The 14,793-nt window shown below is 46.2% G+C and overlaps 1 protein-coding gene across 1 annotated transcript in view; it reads right to left on the reverse strand.

Annotated features, from left to right (window-relative positions):
- Positions 1 to 13,646, reverse strand: part of TMC3 (transmembrane channel like 3) — a 33,979-nt gene extending 20,333 nt beyond the window's left edge. Inside the window, exons 1-7 of the mRNA XM_069465636.1 lie at positions 13,558 to 13,646; positions 12,416 to 12,562; positions 8,739 to 8,814; positions 4,891 to 4,972; positions 2,037 to 2,143; positions 1,171 to 1,269; positions 926 to 1,068 (exon numbers count right to left, since the gene is read on the reverse strand). Of these exons, the coding sequence (XP_069321737.1) occupies positions 926 to 1,068; positions 1,171 to 1,269; positions 2,037 to 2,143; positions 4,891 to 4,972; positions 8,739 to 8,814; positions 12,416 to 12,562; positions 13,558 to 13,646 (743 nt within the window). The remainder of the gene's footprint in view (positions 1 to 925; positions 1,069 to 1,170; positions 1,270 to 2,036; positions 2,144 to 4,890; positions 4,973 to 8,738; positions 8,815 to 12,415; positions 12,563 to 13,557) is intronic.
- Between the last annotated feature and the right edge of the window lie 1,147 nt (positions 13,647 to 14,793).

Below are 14,793 nucleotides of genomic sequence, written 5' to 3' on the forward strand. Positions count from 1 at the left end.
GCTCACGTGGCAATCAGTGTGTTAAATCATAACATCTAGGAAAGGGCCTGGTCTCGCAGGTGGGGCCGCTAGGAGCTAAGCTGGACAGCTCTGGGGGAACCGAAGGCCCCCAAGTCACTGTGCACCTCCTCAGGTTTTGTTTGTTTGTTTATTGGTTTGTTGTCTGTTTTTTTTTATGCCAAGCTCTTCCATCTGCACTTTGCTAACACGCAACGTGGGTGCAGCAGAGAAGGGGGGTGTCCTATGCAGACAGAAGTGGCAGGTGAGCCAAGAGGGGGCTGGGGGACAGGCTGGTTCTGGGGCTTGGAGCCCCCCTGTCAGTCTGGATGTGCCGGCTCCCGCACGGGAGTACAGGTTAAGCTGGCAGGGAAACTGGGATTCCCTGGGCCCCCTGCACGGTTTACAGACGAGGCCCAGGGAGGGACGGTGAGTGGCTGCAGGTCTCACAGTGGGTGGGGCGGCACCGCTGACCCCAGCAGGCAACTCCTCTCAGTGACGAAGTGCAGGTGTCAATGCACGATAGCACAGGCGAGCCGGCCTTCGCAGCATTGTGGCTGGGTCTCAGGCAAACTTACAGACAAAGGAGGACATTTTGCTTTCTGCAACCTCTGGTCACCAAGGCCACCCTGCTTCTCCCTCCATTAGTGCAGCCGCTACCTTGTCTCAAAGGTAGTGAGACCTCTTAACTGCTTAGTTTATAGGATTCTTGTGTCTCCAGACCCAACGCAGATCCTAGCACAAGGCAGGACGTGTTCGGTAAGTTATGGTTAAAAACGAACATACCTCTTTTAGCCTCAGTCTCCTCATCTGTAAAATGGGTACAGTTAGTTCTATGCCTTAACTTTATGGAATTATTGACAAGCTTAAATGAGATCACACATGTCATGATTCTTGAAACATAGTTTGAGAAATTAAGCTGTCGTACTTTTTTAGAAGAATGATGAAGCTGTACGCAAACACGGCCATCCCCACCAGGAAGTACGCCAAGGGCAGCCGGTAGCCCGCTCTCCCGATCCTCCGCTCCCTGCCGTAGTAGCCGTAGAAGAGGACCGAGTACTGCAGGTAGCCCTGCAAAGAGAATGCTCCGTGTCACTTCTGATTCCCAGGTCCCGGGACTGTGGCCCATTCACCCCTCCCTCAAGGCAAGAGTGTGGCAAGCGTCAGCCTCACCCCCAGGGACCAGACGGTGTCGAGGTCTTGGGCAGAGGCCACCTGCTCCTTGGGGATGGTCTTCCTGGCTGTGCTGCCGAAGGGCTGGCCCGCAATCAGCTGGGGAGAGAGGAGAGGGCGTCACATGCTCTTCGGGTGGGGGACCAGGAGAAGAGGGAGGTTGATCTCCGTGTGCCTGTGACGATGCCACACACAGGAGATCTCGGGGTGGTTTCTGCCTGCTTCTCACTGGTGGGGCATCCATCATGGGTGGGGGGTTTTCTTTTTGACTCTTCACGGTCTACCTGGGTGTGTTGTCTCTGGGCTGGACGCGGCTTCTATGGGTGGGTTATTGAAGTCCCTAGATTTCTATGGTAGATGGGACATGGCCCATTTACTGTGTGAAGATGAAGTTTCGTTGACAAACGGATTTTATTTTATAATAACACTGGGTTGGCAAAGTGGCCCACAGGCCAAACCCCGCCCATCAGCTCTTTTTGTGTGGCCCAAGAGCTAAGAATGATTTTTGCATTTTTAAATGGTTGGGGGGAAAAAATCAAAAGAATAATATTTTTGTGACACATAACAATTATATAAAGTTCGAATTTTAATACTCACAGATAAAATTGCATTGGAACACGGCCACACCCATGGCTGATGTATTGCCTGCGGCCACTTTTGCACTATGTGGCGGGTTGGGGAGTGGCCACAGACGGGCCAGAAAGCCTCAAATGTTTCCTCCACGGGATTTACAGCAAAGTCGCCGAGCCCTGTCTCAACACACGCAGTGCCCTCCCCGCAAGGACCCCGAGGGCCATCACTGCACGCTACCGCTTTGCCGTCTTCTTAACCAATGGCACCTCTTTCTCTCCTGAGCCGGGGCTCACCTCTGGAAGGACAATGAAAGCGCCTGTCATCGCGGCCAGCACGATGTTAATTCCAAACAACCATCTCAAGAATATGAAGTAGGAGGCAACGCCAGACCCAAAATGACCTGCAGAAAGACGAGATCGTGAGGACAGTGTACGTAAGGTCCTCAGTGCGAGAACCCTGCACAAAGACACCGTCATCCGCCCGCCATCAGCCGGGCGCAGAGAGAGAATGCCGTCGTCGCACCAATCAGCGGGTTCCTTCCGAACGCCGGTTCAGATGGATCAAGATGCCCACAAACACCCACTAGTTCTACACGCAGAAAAAAAATCCCAAATTTGCCTGAAATACTATTTGATGATCATTTCCCCGATGCCATATTCACCTAAAAGGGTCTTATCAAATTTTCAATATCTCACGTATGTGAAGAAGTGTCAGCATCTTTTGAGAATTTGATATATTTATTTTCTATTTTGCATCATTTTTAAAAGTCTAAGAGCTTTTCTCGGGGTCCTTGGACCTTAATTTCAAGATAAAAAACACTTTGCTAGTTGTTAACAAGAGGGAAACTTGCTGAACGGTACCGGGGAACCCCCTCGGTGACGTTTCTGTACGTCTAAACGTATTCCAAAATAAAAATCACAGTAAGAACAAATTTGTATCTATTGAGAAAATCCAGGAGCACAGAAGTCAGTTGAGGATGCGGGTGAGAATTTCACAACATTCTGGAGCAGGTGTATTTGTGTCATACTTAAAAAAATAACATCTCTTGACTTCTTATTTCCAATCTAGTTTACGTTTGTCATAAGTAGAAAAACACAAAACGTCACAAGGATGACAAAAACATTTACCTATTCCAAGATCACTGCATTAATATCACGACTAGAATTAGTTTCTATTAAACTTTTAGTGTAACCTTCCATTATTATTCTATATTTATAACTTTTTTGTAGAAAATTGGCATCTCTCTATAGCATGCATCTTCAGTTACCAATATATTACAAATATTTTCTCTTGCCAAAAATGTGGTTGTATCAAACGAATTTTCCATAATTTATTTAACCCATCCCCACTACTTGACATTTAGGAAGTTTCCAGTTTTCAGTAGGGTGAGCAGTTCTATAGTAAGTAATTTGTGCCTAAGGCCAGGTTTCCTAGAAGCAGAGCTTGAGGAAGGGATGCAGCTGCGCATGATTGACGAGGAGGTGCTCTCAGGAGGGAGGTGGGCAGTCGGGGTAGGGCAGGGAGGGAGCTAAGCAAGGGAGTGTCTCTGCTGGAGTCTGGCGTGGTCTGATCCCACGAGCAGCTCTGGGGCTTGAACTGCACCACAGGGTGGGTCCCACTTGGAGCTCGAGGTCAGACTTGAATGCCCCCCTGTAGATAAGTCTTTGGCTCCAGGCTCTAGGTGGGGGGTGAGGGGCGGGGGTGACATGCGCCTCACACCTGGGAGCAGGTAGGCCAAGGGCAGTTCTCCAGAGAAGGGAGCAGTCCACACTCAGAGCAGCCGAGGGAAAGGTGGACCCGCCAGGTAAATGGGACCAAGTGGGGCACCAACAGCCTTGGTCACTGAGCTTGCTGTGGTTTTGTTGCTGTTTTCTCTGGGTTTTAGCAAATAGAAGCATTTACCAGAGGATATAAACATTCTGAAGACTTTGGGTACATATAACTTTCCTCTAGAAATTCTGTCCCAATTTACATTTCCAACAGCAGGGTATGAAGGTGCTTAATTCTATTTAAATATTGAAAATGTTTTTCCCAATTGGTCATCTAACTCTTAGCTTTATTTTTTATGTATCTAATTTTTAAGATAATTAAATACAATAGCACTTTCCTCACCAATTTCTCCCTTCACCTTTATGGTTAGGTCTCCATTCTCTGATGACATCATCTATATTTTCTTAAATTCTTTCATGTTTCCTATTGTATACTTGAACATTTCCTATTGTATTAATGTTTTAAATATTTAATAGAATTTTAAAGTGAAGGAATTAAACTTGCTCTTTGAGCAGTCAAATCAATTGTTTCAGCAATATTTATGGAATAATTTAGACTGACTAATAATTATCATATGGTAAAGGCCTGTGTGTGTTCTTCTGTGTCCTGAATCTGTCCTCAATTCCTGAATTGTCAATCAGTTCCTGCACTATGCCATACTGTTTCAATTATTGTAGCTTTTACAATGTATTTTAATGTCTTGATTATGCAACCTTATTTGCATTTTTCCTTTAAAATTTTTTTGATTAGTCTCTTGGATGTTTTTCTCCCATGTGAGTTTTACGATCATTTTGTTGAATACTAAAAACAATACATTTGGATTTGTACTGGAATTGCATTAAACTTGTAAATTGATTTTGGGAAAATCAACATCTTTCAGATATTGAATTTTCCCACATCTCTTCAAAAGACTTGTACATTCCATGGTCCAATTTTACGGTTTTCTTTATTTCAGACTTACTGTTTTCTCCTGGCATCGTGTGTGTGTCTGTAAGTGTGAATGTGGCTGTGATGTATTGATTTTTTAGCATATATTTTCCAAATGATCACAGTAACGTCTGTGGGTTTCTGTATTTGCTCTATGCAGTGCGTGTCGCCCTCTCGCTCATCCTGGCGGGCTCCACGTGATCCTTTGGGGGCAGGACCGTGTCTGATACAGGGGTGGGCTGCGAGAACAGCGCACCTGGGACTGTTCCCATCCTGGGAGGCGGCGGGGACAGGCATCTTGTCTTCCCTCCATTGTCCCACTGGAGCCTGGCACCCCAGCGGCGGGAGTGCCCTGGCAGCCGTGAAGGACTAGGAGGCGCCAGGCTCTCCTTAGGCTGTGGATCGGCCACAGCCCTGCATCCCGCCCCTCCTCCAAGCGCAAATACTTACTCTCGATTTTCTTTATCCGCATTTCCCAGGGAATGAAGATGACCACGAAGTTACAGGCAAGACGAGCAAATTTCCGCCAGAGCTAGGAAGGAGAGGGCAGGATTAGAGACCTTCACATTGGTGAGCAGGACAATGGCTGTGTGGTACCAGGGTCCTGCACGGAGGGTGGACCCCTAGACACACGCTCTGCTACCCTTGATTTGTGGCTTCATAGGCCTTTAAGCAACTCTAGGACCGAAGTAGCCCCCTTGTCCTCCCTATGCTCCTGACCAGGTGAGCAGACACCTGCTTCGGGCTCTGAGCCGTGGTGTCTGTGTCGAGGCTCAGATTCTCGGGTCGCAGCTTAACTTACTCAGCCTATTCTGGAGGCAGGGACTGAGAACAGTGGAAAGTACTCAAGGAATGACGTCTAAATATTTGACCCACCATAGACTTAAGGTAGCTCTGAGGGTGGCGCCTGAGAATCCACATAACTAACAAACTCCGCAGGTGATTAAAATCACACCCTTGCTTGAGGATCAAGAGTCTAGAGCCCACCCTGAACATGAGGACCTGCCCACAACCCCCATTGTGTGTCTTGCATCCTGACACAGAGATAGTTTCCTAGCCTCTTAAGGTCTGGAAATTTGTATTGTGGGTTTAAGATGCAATTGTTAAAAGTTCAAAACAAATTTTTTTCTCAAAGGAGAATGAAGCAAAATGTGCCCTGACACTGGCTCTGCTCCCCAACAAAGTTGGCAGATTGTGCATTTTAACACACAGTCTGGGCTTGTGTTGGAAGTAAATGATATCATTGCAGAAAGAAGGATTACAAATGTAATTACAGCATTCTGAACTATAAGACAGCACACAGTCCTGATACAGACATGTCTGATAATGTCATTCTGGATGGATCTGCTACGGCCAGCACTGCTGCTTACAAATGAAAATAATGAATTTTATCAGAAATTGGAATTGTTCATTTTCTGCTCATGATTTGAGAGCCAGCTCAAATATCGCCACTCCCATGAACACAGATCCTCGGTAGTGAGGAATAAATTCTCCTATCTGTAAACTCCCCAGCAATAATTATTGCTCCCTCTTATAATGTTCATCACATCCCACCTGGCACTGCCTTAACAGTGTTCACCTGGCTCATCTCCTGGAGCAGGAGCGGGGACCCCGTGGCCTTCTACGTCCTCAAGTGCGGCCTTTTGACTGAATCCAAATTTTACAGAACAACTCATTTTGTTTTTATTAATACATTTTTGTTCATCTTTTACATTTTTATTTTATTTTTAAAATGAATGTATTTAAAATGCCAAAGAATAAAATAAGCTTCAACGAAATAATCCTCCCAGATTGACTGGCACAATTAAAACATTAGTAGCCATAAGGGCTAAACTGACGGCTGCCACACTCACAATATAGTTCTAACTCCCCCGCCGACTGGGGCCACTACCGCATGAGGCTGGTTGGCAAGAGTTCGTGGGGGTTGAGTATGCCAGTCTGTTATCAGCTTTTGACAACAGTGCCCTATGTTTCTGTCTGAAGTGGAATTTGTGAATAGTTGCACAGCACGACAGTATTTTTTAATTCTGTCTGCTTAACAGCCCATCATGTCAAAGAAGACCAAGAGAATGCTGAAGGAAGGAAAGAGATTTCTTTAATGAGGATGGGGAATTGCAATATTATCTTGTTTCTGCTAAAGATAAGATGATTTGCTTGTGTTGTGATACTGCAATATCAACATTAAAGAAATTCAGTGCTCATCAGCATTATAATACTCAGAAGGATCACGAATATTTTAAATTAGAGGAAGAGGTGCAAAAGATTGTATTACAGAAATTAAAAGATGAAAAGCAAAAGCAAAGAAAATTCTTTCAAGCAGCAATAAGACCTGGAAATAATGCCACTGGAGCAACTTATAAAGTAGTTTATATACTCAGGAAAAAAGGGCGCCATTCAGTGATGTGGAAATTGTGAAAGAATGCACTGTCAAAGTTGTAGGATACTTAGACCCAGATAATGTTTCAAAGCGCAAACAACTGCCTATTTCAAGAAGAACCATAACTGATCAGCAGCATGAATTAGCCTTCAACTCAGCAGAGCAACTTCAGGCAATACTTCAAAAGGAAAATATATACTATTCAATTGCTTTGGATGAATCAACTGATACTATTGACTTGGTACATGTTTTATACTTCATTCAGGTCATAACAGAAGATTTTCTTTGCTACAAAGAGTTACTTGCTTTAGACAGTCTTGTGAACAGAACACAGGGAATAGATATCTTCAACAATTTTCCAGACAAATGCCATGAAATTGGACCAAATTGGGAAATTTAGTGAGTGTACGTACAGACAGTGCACCTTCCATGACAGGAAAACATGAAGGGTTTATTGCACAGATAAAAAAAGTATCAACAGATCCAGATGCTCTCATTTCCTTTCGTTGTATCTTGCATCGGCAAAATCTCTGTGCTAAAGCTACTATTTTAAGTGACACTTTGCAACAAGTTATAAGTATTGTTAACTATATTCATGCAAATGCAACATGGCATTGTCAGTTTTATGACATGCTGAAGTTGAACCATGGGATATTCAGTGTGGATTTGCTGTATCATTCCAAAGTGGGCTGGCTATTGCAGAGACAGGTGTTAGCCAAAATTTTATCTCTGTGAGAACAGATAGTTAAGTTTTGTGAGGAAGAGACTCAGCAATGTGAATTATTAAAAGAAGATTTCTATAGGAATGCACCATTTCTGTGTGATATCATGTCAAATAAAAATGACTTGATATTTCTTTGCATGGTACAACTAAGTCTATAAGTGATATGTGGCAAAAAATCTAAGCATTTTGAAAAAAATCTGTAATACTTCAAAACACTTCTTCTTCAAAAGGAAATATCAGCTGGACATTTGCCCAGTTAGCAAAGGTCATTGATGAGCAGGACAATATATGCAAATCATTTGAAGAATATGCAGCTGTTATAGACCTATTACTACTTGGGGAATGCAGTGAAAGTTTCACTGACTTTGAGCATCATGACATCACACTCAAATTAGCATTTCAGTCTCACCTAGTTGATATCACAAAGGCACCTAAGAAACTACAGATGGAATTGAATGAGCTCTCAGTAGATGACATTTAAAGTCATTATTGATGCTAAGAAAGAGCCAATTGAAATAAGGAAAAAATCAGTAAATACCCACGCCTTCAGCAACATGTCAGAAAAATGCTTCCTTGCTTTTTAACCACTATTGCTGCGAATCTATATTCTCCTACTTAACCCAGATCAAGATGCACTTAAGGTCACAAATGATGGATACCCATCTAGAGAATCAACTGAATCTGTGGACCGCCTGTTGCAACCAAATTTCAAATGCTTTCCAACAGAAAGCAGACACAGCAAAGTCATTAAAAAGTTAGTTTAACATTAACCAATATTTTTCATTTTTGAAATTATTAACCACATAGTAGTTAGATTTTTACAAAATAATGTACATTTTTAAGTATATCTAATTGAAGTTTCTTGAATGTGGCCTTATTTGATTACCGCTAAATTAATGCGACTTCTGACATGAAAAGGTTCCCCACCCTTCTTCTAAAGTGTAGAGAGAAAAACCAAGGCTTTCTGATCATTCAACCCCAGTAGGAAGAGGTGCTCCCACACCCTCTGGCGCGGGTTTGGTGGTGGAAAACATTTGGGTCTCTGGCCCATTGTAAAGTCCTGAGGTCTAAGATCCGCTGCGCAGAAGGCCAGAAAGCGGAGTTCTAGCTCCAGTTTCGCATCTACCCTACTAGGTGCCCCTGAAGTTATTTTCTCTCCTCCAGGCAGGTGGCAGGACCCACATGTGTGCTCCTCACCTCTGCACCTGCTGCCTGGTAGCCTCGGGTCCTGGTCAGCCGCCCTTCAAACTTCAGCACAATCTCCTTTGCCCGTCTGGGAGAAGAAAAACATGACAGTGAACGCAATTTCATCACGCTTAAAATTTTCGCAAAATATGTGAAAGTGCAACAGGAACATGCTGCCAAAAGATGCAGGACCAGATGCTGTAGGAGGATGGAGTCATGTAAATGGTTCATTTTCTAACTTTTGGTAAGCAGAAAACTCCTTTAAAATTTTTCTTTAACATTTAAATGGATGAGTTAATCCAAAATGATGACTTCGTCCCCAAATGAGTGACCACTGAGTTTCTGAAAGCCCTTCCCTGATTCTGGCGGCTGGCTGGGAATCACTAGCTTTGGACATCCTGGTGACAGGCTCTTGCGCCTCAGCTCTCCGCTGAGCAGCCTCCCCTTGCAGTCAGTTCTTTCAAAGTGCCAATCAGACCTGGCTTCAGAGAATCTGCTCTGAGAACAGGGTGGTGTGTTGTCAACGTGAATAAGAAAGTCATGTCTGCCCAGCTATGAACAACCTGATTCAGCCCAAACGCACATGCTGACAGATTGCTTTGTGGAGTTGGCCTGATATACCTGCCTGAATGTCCAGTTTTTATAAGTGGACTGAATTCACTGGGATAGACAGTTAAATCCACACCTAAATGAACGACAGGATTAGAAAATAAATGTTAGTGCCACAAGACAGACTGAAGTCAAAAACTCCTAGAGAGATGAAAGTCACCTTCAAGGGGAACGAATCCTACACCACCCTTGAATGGTCGGCTACCCTCTGGATGAACATGCTCAGCGTCGAGAACTTGGTTCTTCTGAATCAGCCAGTTTATTCGTTCAACACATTCACTTGTGTGGGTGTTTTTGTACGTGCGTCCCAGTAACCTCCCAGCAACACCCACTGGCTCCGAGTCTCTCCTTGGGAGACACAAGGAACAAGCCAGCTCCCTTGTCCACAGACAGGGGGATCTCTTCGAAACATGACCTAATCAGAGTGCTTGGTTTCGGACTTCTCTCCCGGCCCTGCATTGCGGCATCCCCATCCTCACAGCCCAGCGGCGCACTGGCTTCGTTCTGGTTAGAACCGGAAGTGCAGGTCAGCACGAGGGCTGGTGCCCCACCCCGCACCATGACTGCCTTGTTGGGGACCACCTTAGTAGGGCTGCATGCTACAGGTATCTGAAAAATAAAAGCCTAGCAAAGTCAAGTAACAATTCATTTATTTGTGTATTTATTTATTTTTCCTGAAAACATTTTCTGCGCATCTATTTTGAGTCAAGCATAGTAGAATACAGAGGTGCCTAGAAATAAGAGTTGCTGTCCTAGAGGACTTCACTACCGAGCAGAGATGAAAGAGACCTAAACAGACAACGACCAAGAGAGAGGGGGGTGGGTGGGTGCTATGATAGAGGGGTGACCAGGCGTTTCCCTGTGGGGGAAATAAGTGTGTGCCATGTCCCCCCAGACAGGTGGTTTTTGCCGCAGACTCAGGGCTAGCTTGCCCGGCTTGTATCTGTGTCGGGCGATGCCCCCTGGGTTCCCAAGCAGTCGGGGTTCAGTGCCTCCTGCACCTTCCACAGAGGCGCCAGGATGAGCCTCAGCAGGTCCAATTAGCGAAGCGTTGCTCCAGTGGCTTCTCAAGGTGATGCAGAGGAGATGTGTGGGACAAGGGGACGACAGACGGAGGTGCTCGGAGGGCAAGCTGCTTCCCGAGAGCCTGACTGCGGGCGCACGGCCGGCGTGGCCGTCTTGGTGCTCTGAGTCAGGGCCAGGCGGAAGGCCTGGTCTGTTCTTTCGTTTCTGAAGCGCCTTGGCAGAAAAGTCATCATTCGCTCTGCTTTGCCCTCAAGGGAAACAGGTTTAACCTCCCATTATTCAGATAATAACTAATCATCATTTCTGAATGATTTTAAAAGTCCTGATAGAACATATGCCTTTTTTTAGATTAATTGCTCCAATAATTACTTGGGTAAAATTCCTATGTTTCAATACAGAGAACACTGGACTGGGGGCCAGAAAGCCTAAGTTTAAAGCCTAATTCTAGCACTCAGGTGTGTGCAGCTTGGGTTAGGCTCTTAATATCTCTGAGTATCAGTCTTCTCATCTGAGAAATGGACATAATGCCATTCTTAAAGAAATGGAAATGATGACAGCTGGTAACAGACATGGAAGGCAGATAAAGGAGAACTAACTGAGGACTTCTGAGGGTGCAAACTGTGGATGACCTTAGCTATCGCCGCAGCCCCCGGAGGGGCAGGCTGGCCGTTCTGGAGAACAGTTCCTGGAACGGAAATCTAAGGAAGGAACGACGAGAAGAAAGAAATGAAAGCTCGGTAGACAGCAGATGTGGAGATACAGGGACATCTGCTTGGCGTCCCACAGAGGGCCATCAACAGCAAGGAACCGCAGAGGTCTGTCCCCACGGCGGTGCCTGGCGATGGGCGTAGGATCTGCTTTGCCGGGAAGGTCCGCTCCACGGGAAACAGCAGGTCACGACGGCCATTCTGCTAACTCCCGGCGCTCCGATCCTGCGTCCTAATCATGCCTCACTCCGTCTTCCCGCGTGACTGCTGCCCCGGACACAGTGCTGGGCACCCACAGTCATCCTTCAGCAAGCTGTGGTCGGCGGCTCTCAAATTTAAGTACGCAAAAGATCAACTGAATGTACGTTAGCAACGCTAGGCTCTCGCCCACAGTCTGATTCAGAGCTTTTGAGTTTTTAACAGCAGCTGATATTGTTGGAAACCCTGGTGCAGTAAGGGCTATTCCTCACCATCATGTCAACTTTAAAGAGAAAGGAGCTCGTATTTAGAGAAATTAAGAAAATTACCCAATATCACACGGCTAGAGATTGTAGAGATAGCATTCAAATTCAGGCAATCTGTCTTCAAATCTTTAGCACTTAACTCTTGTATAGACAGACTCTCTAATAAGACACTAAGTATCAAAGTAATCTGGCTCGCCAGAGAGATTTCTTTCCCCCAGAGGGAGGTAATAGCCAAGCAGCTAAAATGAGCATCTTTTTTCATTCTGGCTTGTTGCCCTGTCTTTAGTGAGTTTGGAGACAATGTTAAAATCTAGTGTTTGGGCCAGGCCCATGGCTCACGCCTGTAATCCTAGCACTCTGGGAGGCCAAGGTGGGGGGATCCCTTGAGGTCAGGAGTTCAAGACCAGCCTGTGCAAGAGTGAGACCCCATCTTTATTAAAAGTAGAAAAAAAAATTAGCCAGGCATGGTGGTGTGTACCTGTAGTCCCAGCAACTCAGGAGGCTGAGGCAGGAGGATTGCTCGAGGCTAGGAGTTTGAGGTTGCTGTGAGCAAGGCTGATGCCACAGCACTCTAGCCTGGGAGACATAGCAAGACTGTCTCAAAAAAAAAAAAAAAAAAAAAAAATCTCGTGCTTGGAAAGGAGGTAGAAGATGAAAAACTCCCCACCAACACACACACACACACACACACACACACACACAGAGGAACTGGCTGTCCATATCAGCTAGACCCCTTGGACATCTTCGTGGCTTCTCTAAGCCAAGTTGGGAGTGACTAAACCCATTCACTTGGGTCTTCATCTCGTCCCCGTGGGCAGGGCAGACAGCTTATTGGAAGGCACATTTGCAATAATCAATATTTGCCATGGAGGGAGTCCCTTACCTCAATGCCCTCAGCTTCTGCCCCATGGTCCAGGGTCTGCAGCGAATGTTTGCCATGAGATCTTTCTGGAATTGTATATTCTGGAAGATTTGTTCTGGATCATTGCTGTCCCCTGTTTCATCAGCATTAAAGCTGTCATCCAGGTTGCTGAATGGATAAGGGCATTATGGAGGAAATAGGATTAGTAGAATCGCTTCCCGCTAAGATCATCCTCTCGTCCTGGGCTAGTTCAGCATCGCACTGCTCCAGGGTCATCTGCATGAAGTGTGTGTGTGTGTGCGTGTATGCATGTGTGTGCGTGTGCGTGTGTGTGTAAGGGGAGCGATCCGAGGAGGCAGAGAGAGAATCTAGCAATGTTAGCAGCTCACTGAAACGCAGTCATGGGATTCTGCCCCCCTGCCCTCTGCTTCAATTCATTTTAAGCCTGAGATAACAGAGGCAGAACCAGGCGGCAGTTTCTATGAGCAAGAAATTAGCTCAGCAAATTCACACGGGCGAAATATTTCAGTGAAATACTCTCAAGAATAATTTTCCAACATGTAGCAACATTTATTCCCAGTAGCAATTAGTATGCTAATACTAACACAACTTCTCAGGAGGGGATAAGAATATTCTTCTACGGCTATCAGAAGTAAGAGAAAACATTTCCTTTGTTCTCTCATTCAGATTGTTTTTACTTACTCAAAAGAGAATTTTTCCCCCAATTTCTCTAAATTAAGTGGGGGTTTTAATAGACCTTATAAATATTCTTTATAAATATTTAACAAACTCTCAGCCGCTTCTAACTAGCCTGAAGCCTTTCCCAACAAACACCCTATTGATTACGCTAGATAAATCATCCACGCTCTTGAGCTTGCTGCCCGAGTAAACAGAGAACACAGGCAGAGCACATCTGTGGGTCCAACCGGCGGTGAGCCGGCTGGGGCACGGGCTTTTGGATGCTGATCTCTTGGTCAAGATGCAGCAGGGAGAGCCAGCTCCCTCTGTGCACACCGCTGAGGTTGCCACTCCGGTTGCACAAGAACCTGGAGGCGTGAGTTTCTGAGTTTATTCTGAAGGCGAAACAAGCAGGACAGGGACTTTGTCCCTTGCTCACACACCTGTGCCCCCTGCCCAGCTGATGGGTGTGACCGCTCGCTCACCTGAGCAGCAGGGACTCCTGGTAGAGGTAGCACTGGCTGGCATTTCTCCGGATGCTCCTGAAGTGCTGGGACGCCTTTGCGGGTTTCATGGGAGCTGACCTGCTGCCAGTGACCAGCAGCTGGCCCGGGCGCGGGGAAGCCGGCAGGCGAGGGTCTGTTCCGGCTGAGGTTTCTGAACAGGCGCTGCGGCTGCTCTGCCTGCCGTTCTCAGGAGCCAGCCTGCGCGCCTGCACTGCTGCCCGGCGCAGGGCAGAGCCAGGAGGCCAGTCATGCATACGCAACGTCGAGGGGGCTGTGGCAGCACAGATTGGCTGGAGTCTGCACGGCCAGAGGTGGGAGGCTCGGCCCAGGGCCCTCGGGCTCTCTGGTGCTGCCCAGATAATCACGTCTGTAAGCCCCTGTGCCCACACAGGGCCCCGCGGCTCTGCGTAAAGCACTTTGCATCTACCACCGCGGCTGGTGTTCACAAAACAGTACGAGACAGGCATTTGTACCTCTCAAGAAAGAGGCTTAGACAAAGTAAAGATCGTACCCATTTTCACACAGCAGAGTCTGGGACAGGCACAATCACCATGTTTTATTTGTTTTTACTCATTTTTTTCTCACCTTTTTTCTACCTTTTTTCTGTACCTCCTAACCTGGATTCACCCACTGTCTCATTTCGCTGCGATCGCTTTGTTTCTGTCTAGGTTCTCTTTCCCCTGCACAGCTTGAAAGTAGGTTGTAGAAAGAATGACACAGCGACCCTAACTATTTCAGCACGGTATTAATAATAATCAGACTAACACTTTATCACATTTTACGCTTAACTCTGTGTGGTCACAACAATCAGCACAATGACCCTATAGGACTGCGGCTAGAAGAGATTAAGAAGCCTGCTGTAAACTAGGCTGCCTAGCCTACCCTCGTCCTTGGGAAAAGGCCGCAGCTCCCCTCCCTTCCCAGCCACAGGCAGAGTGGTACCCTGTCCCCTTGTCACAGGCTCTCGTTACTTGCCGTGCCCTGGGATTCTTCACCAAAGACCTCGATCTCAGGTCTGAGACTCACCTACAGTATAAGCCTCTATGTATTTGCTCCTTAATGCAAGAAATGGCTTCACTGCAGTGAGTTAATTGTACCTTTCACTGGATGGGCAGGTGCAGGACTGGAATGGAAACAGCCCTCTCTGCGGAACACTCTACCTCGCACACCCCGAGGACTCGACAAATGGGTGAATAAATGACGGGGTGAGCCCCA

Source organism: Eulemur rufifrons, chromosome 3 (genome assembly GCF_041146395.1).
Source record: "Eulemur rufifrons isolate Redbay chromosome 3, OSU_ERuf_1, whole genome shotgun sequence".
Lineage (NCBI taxonomy): Eukaryota > Metazoa > Chordata > Mammalia > Primates > Lemuridae > Eulemur > Eulemur rufifrons.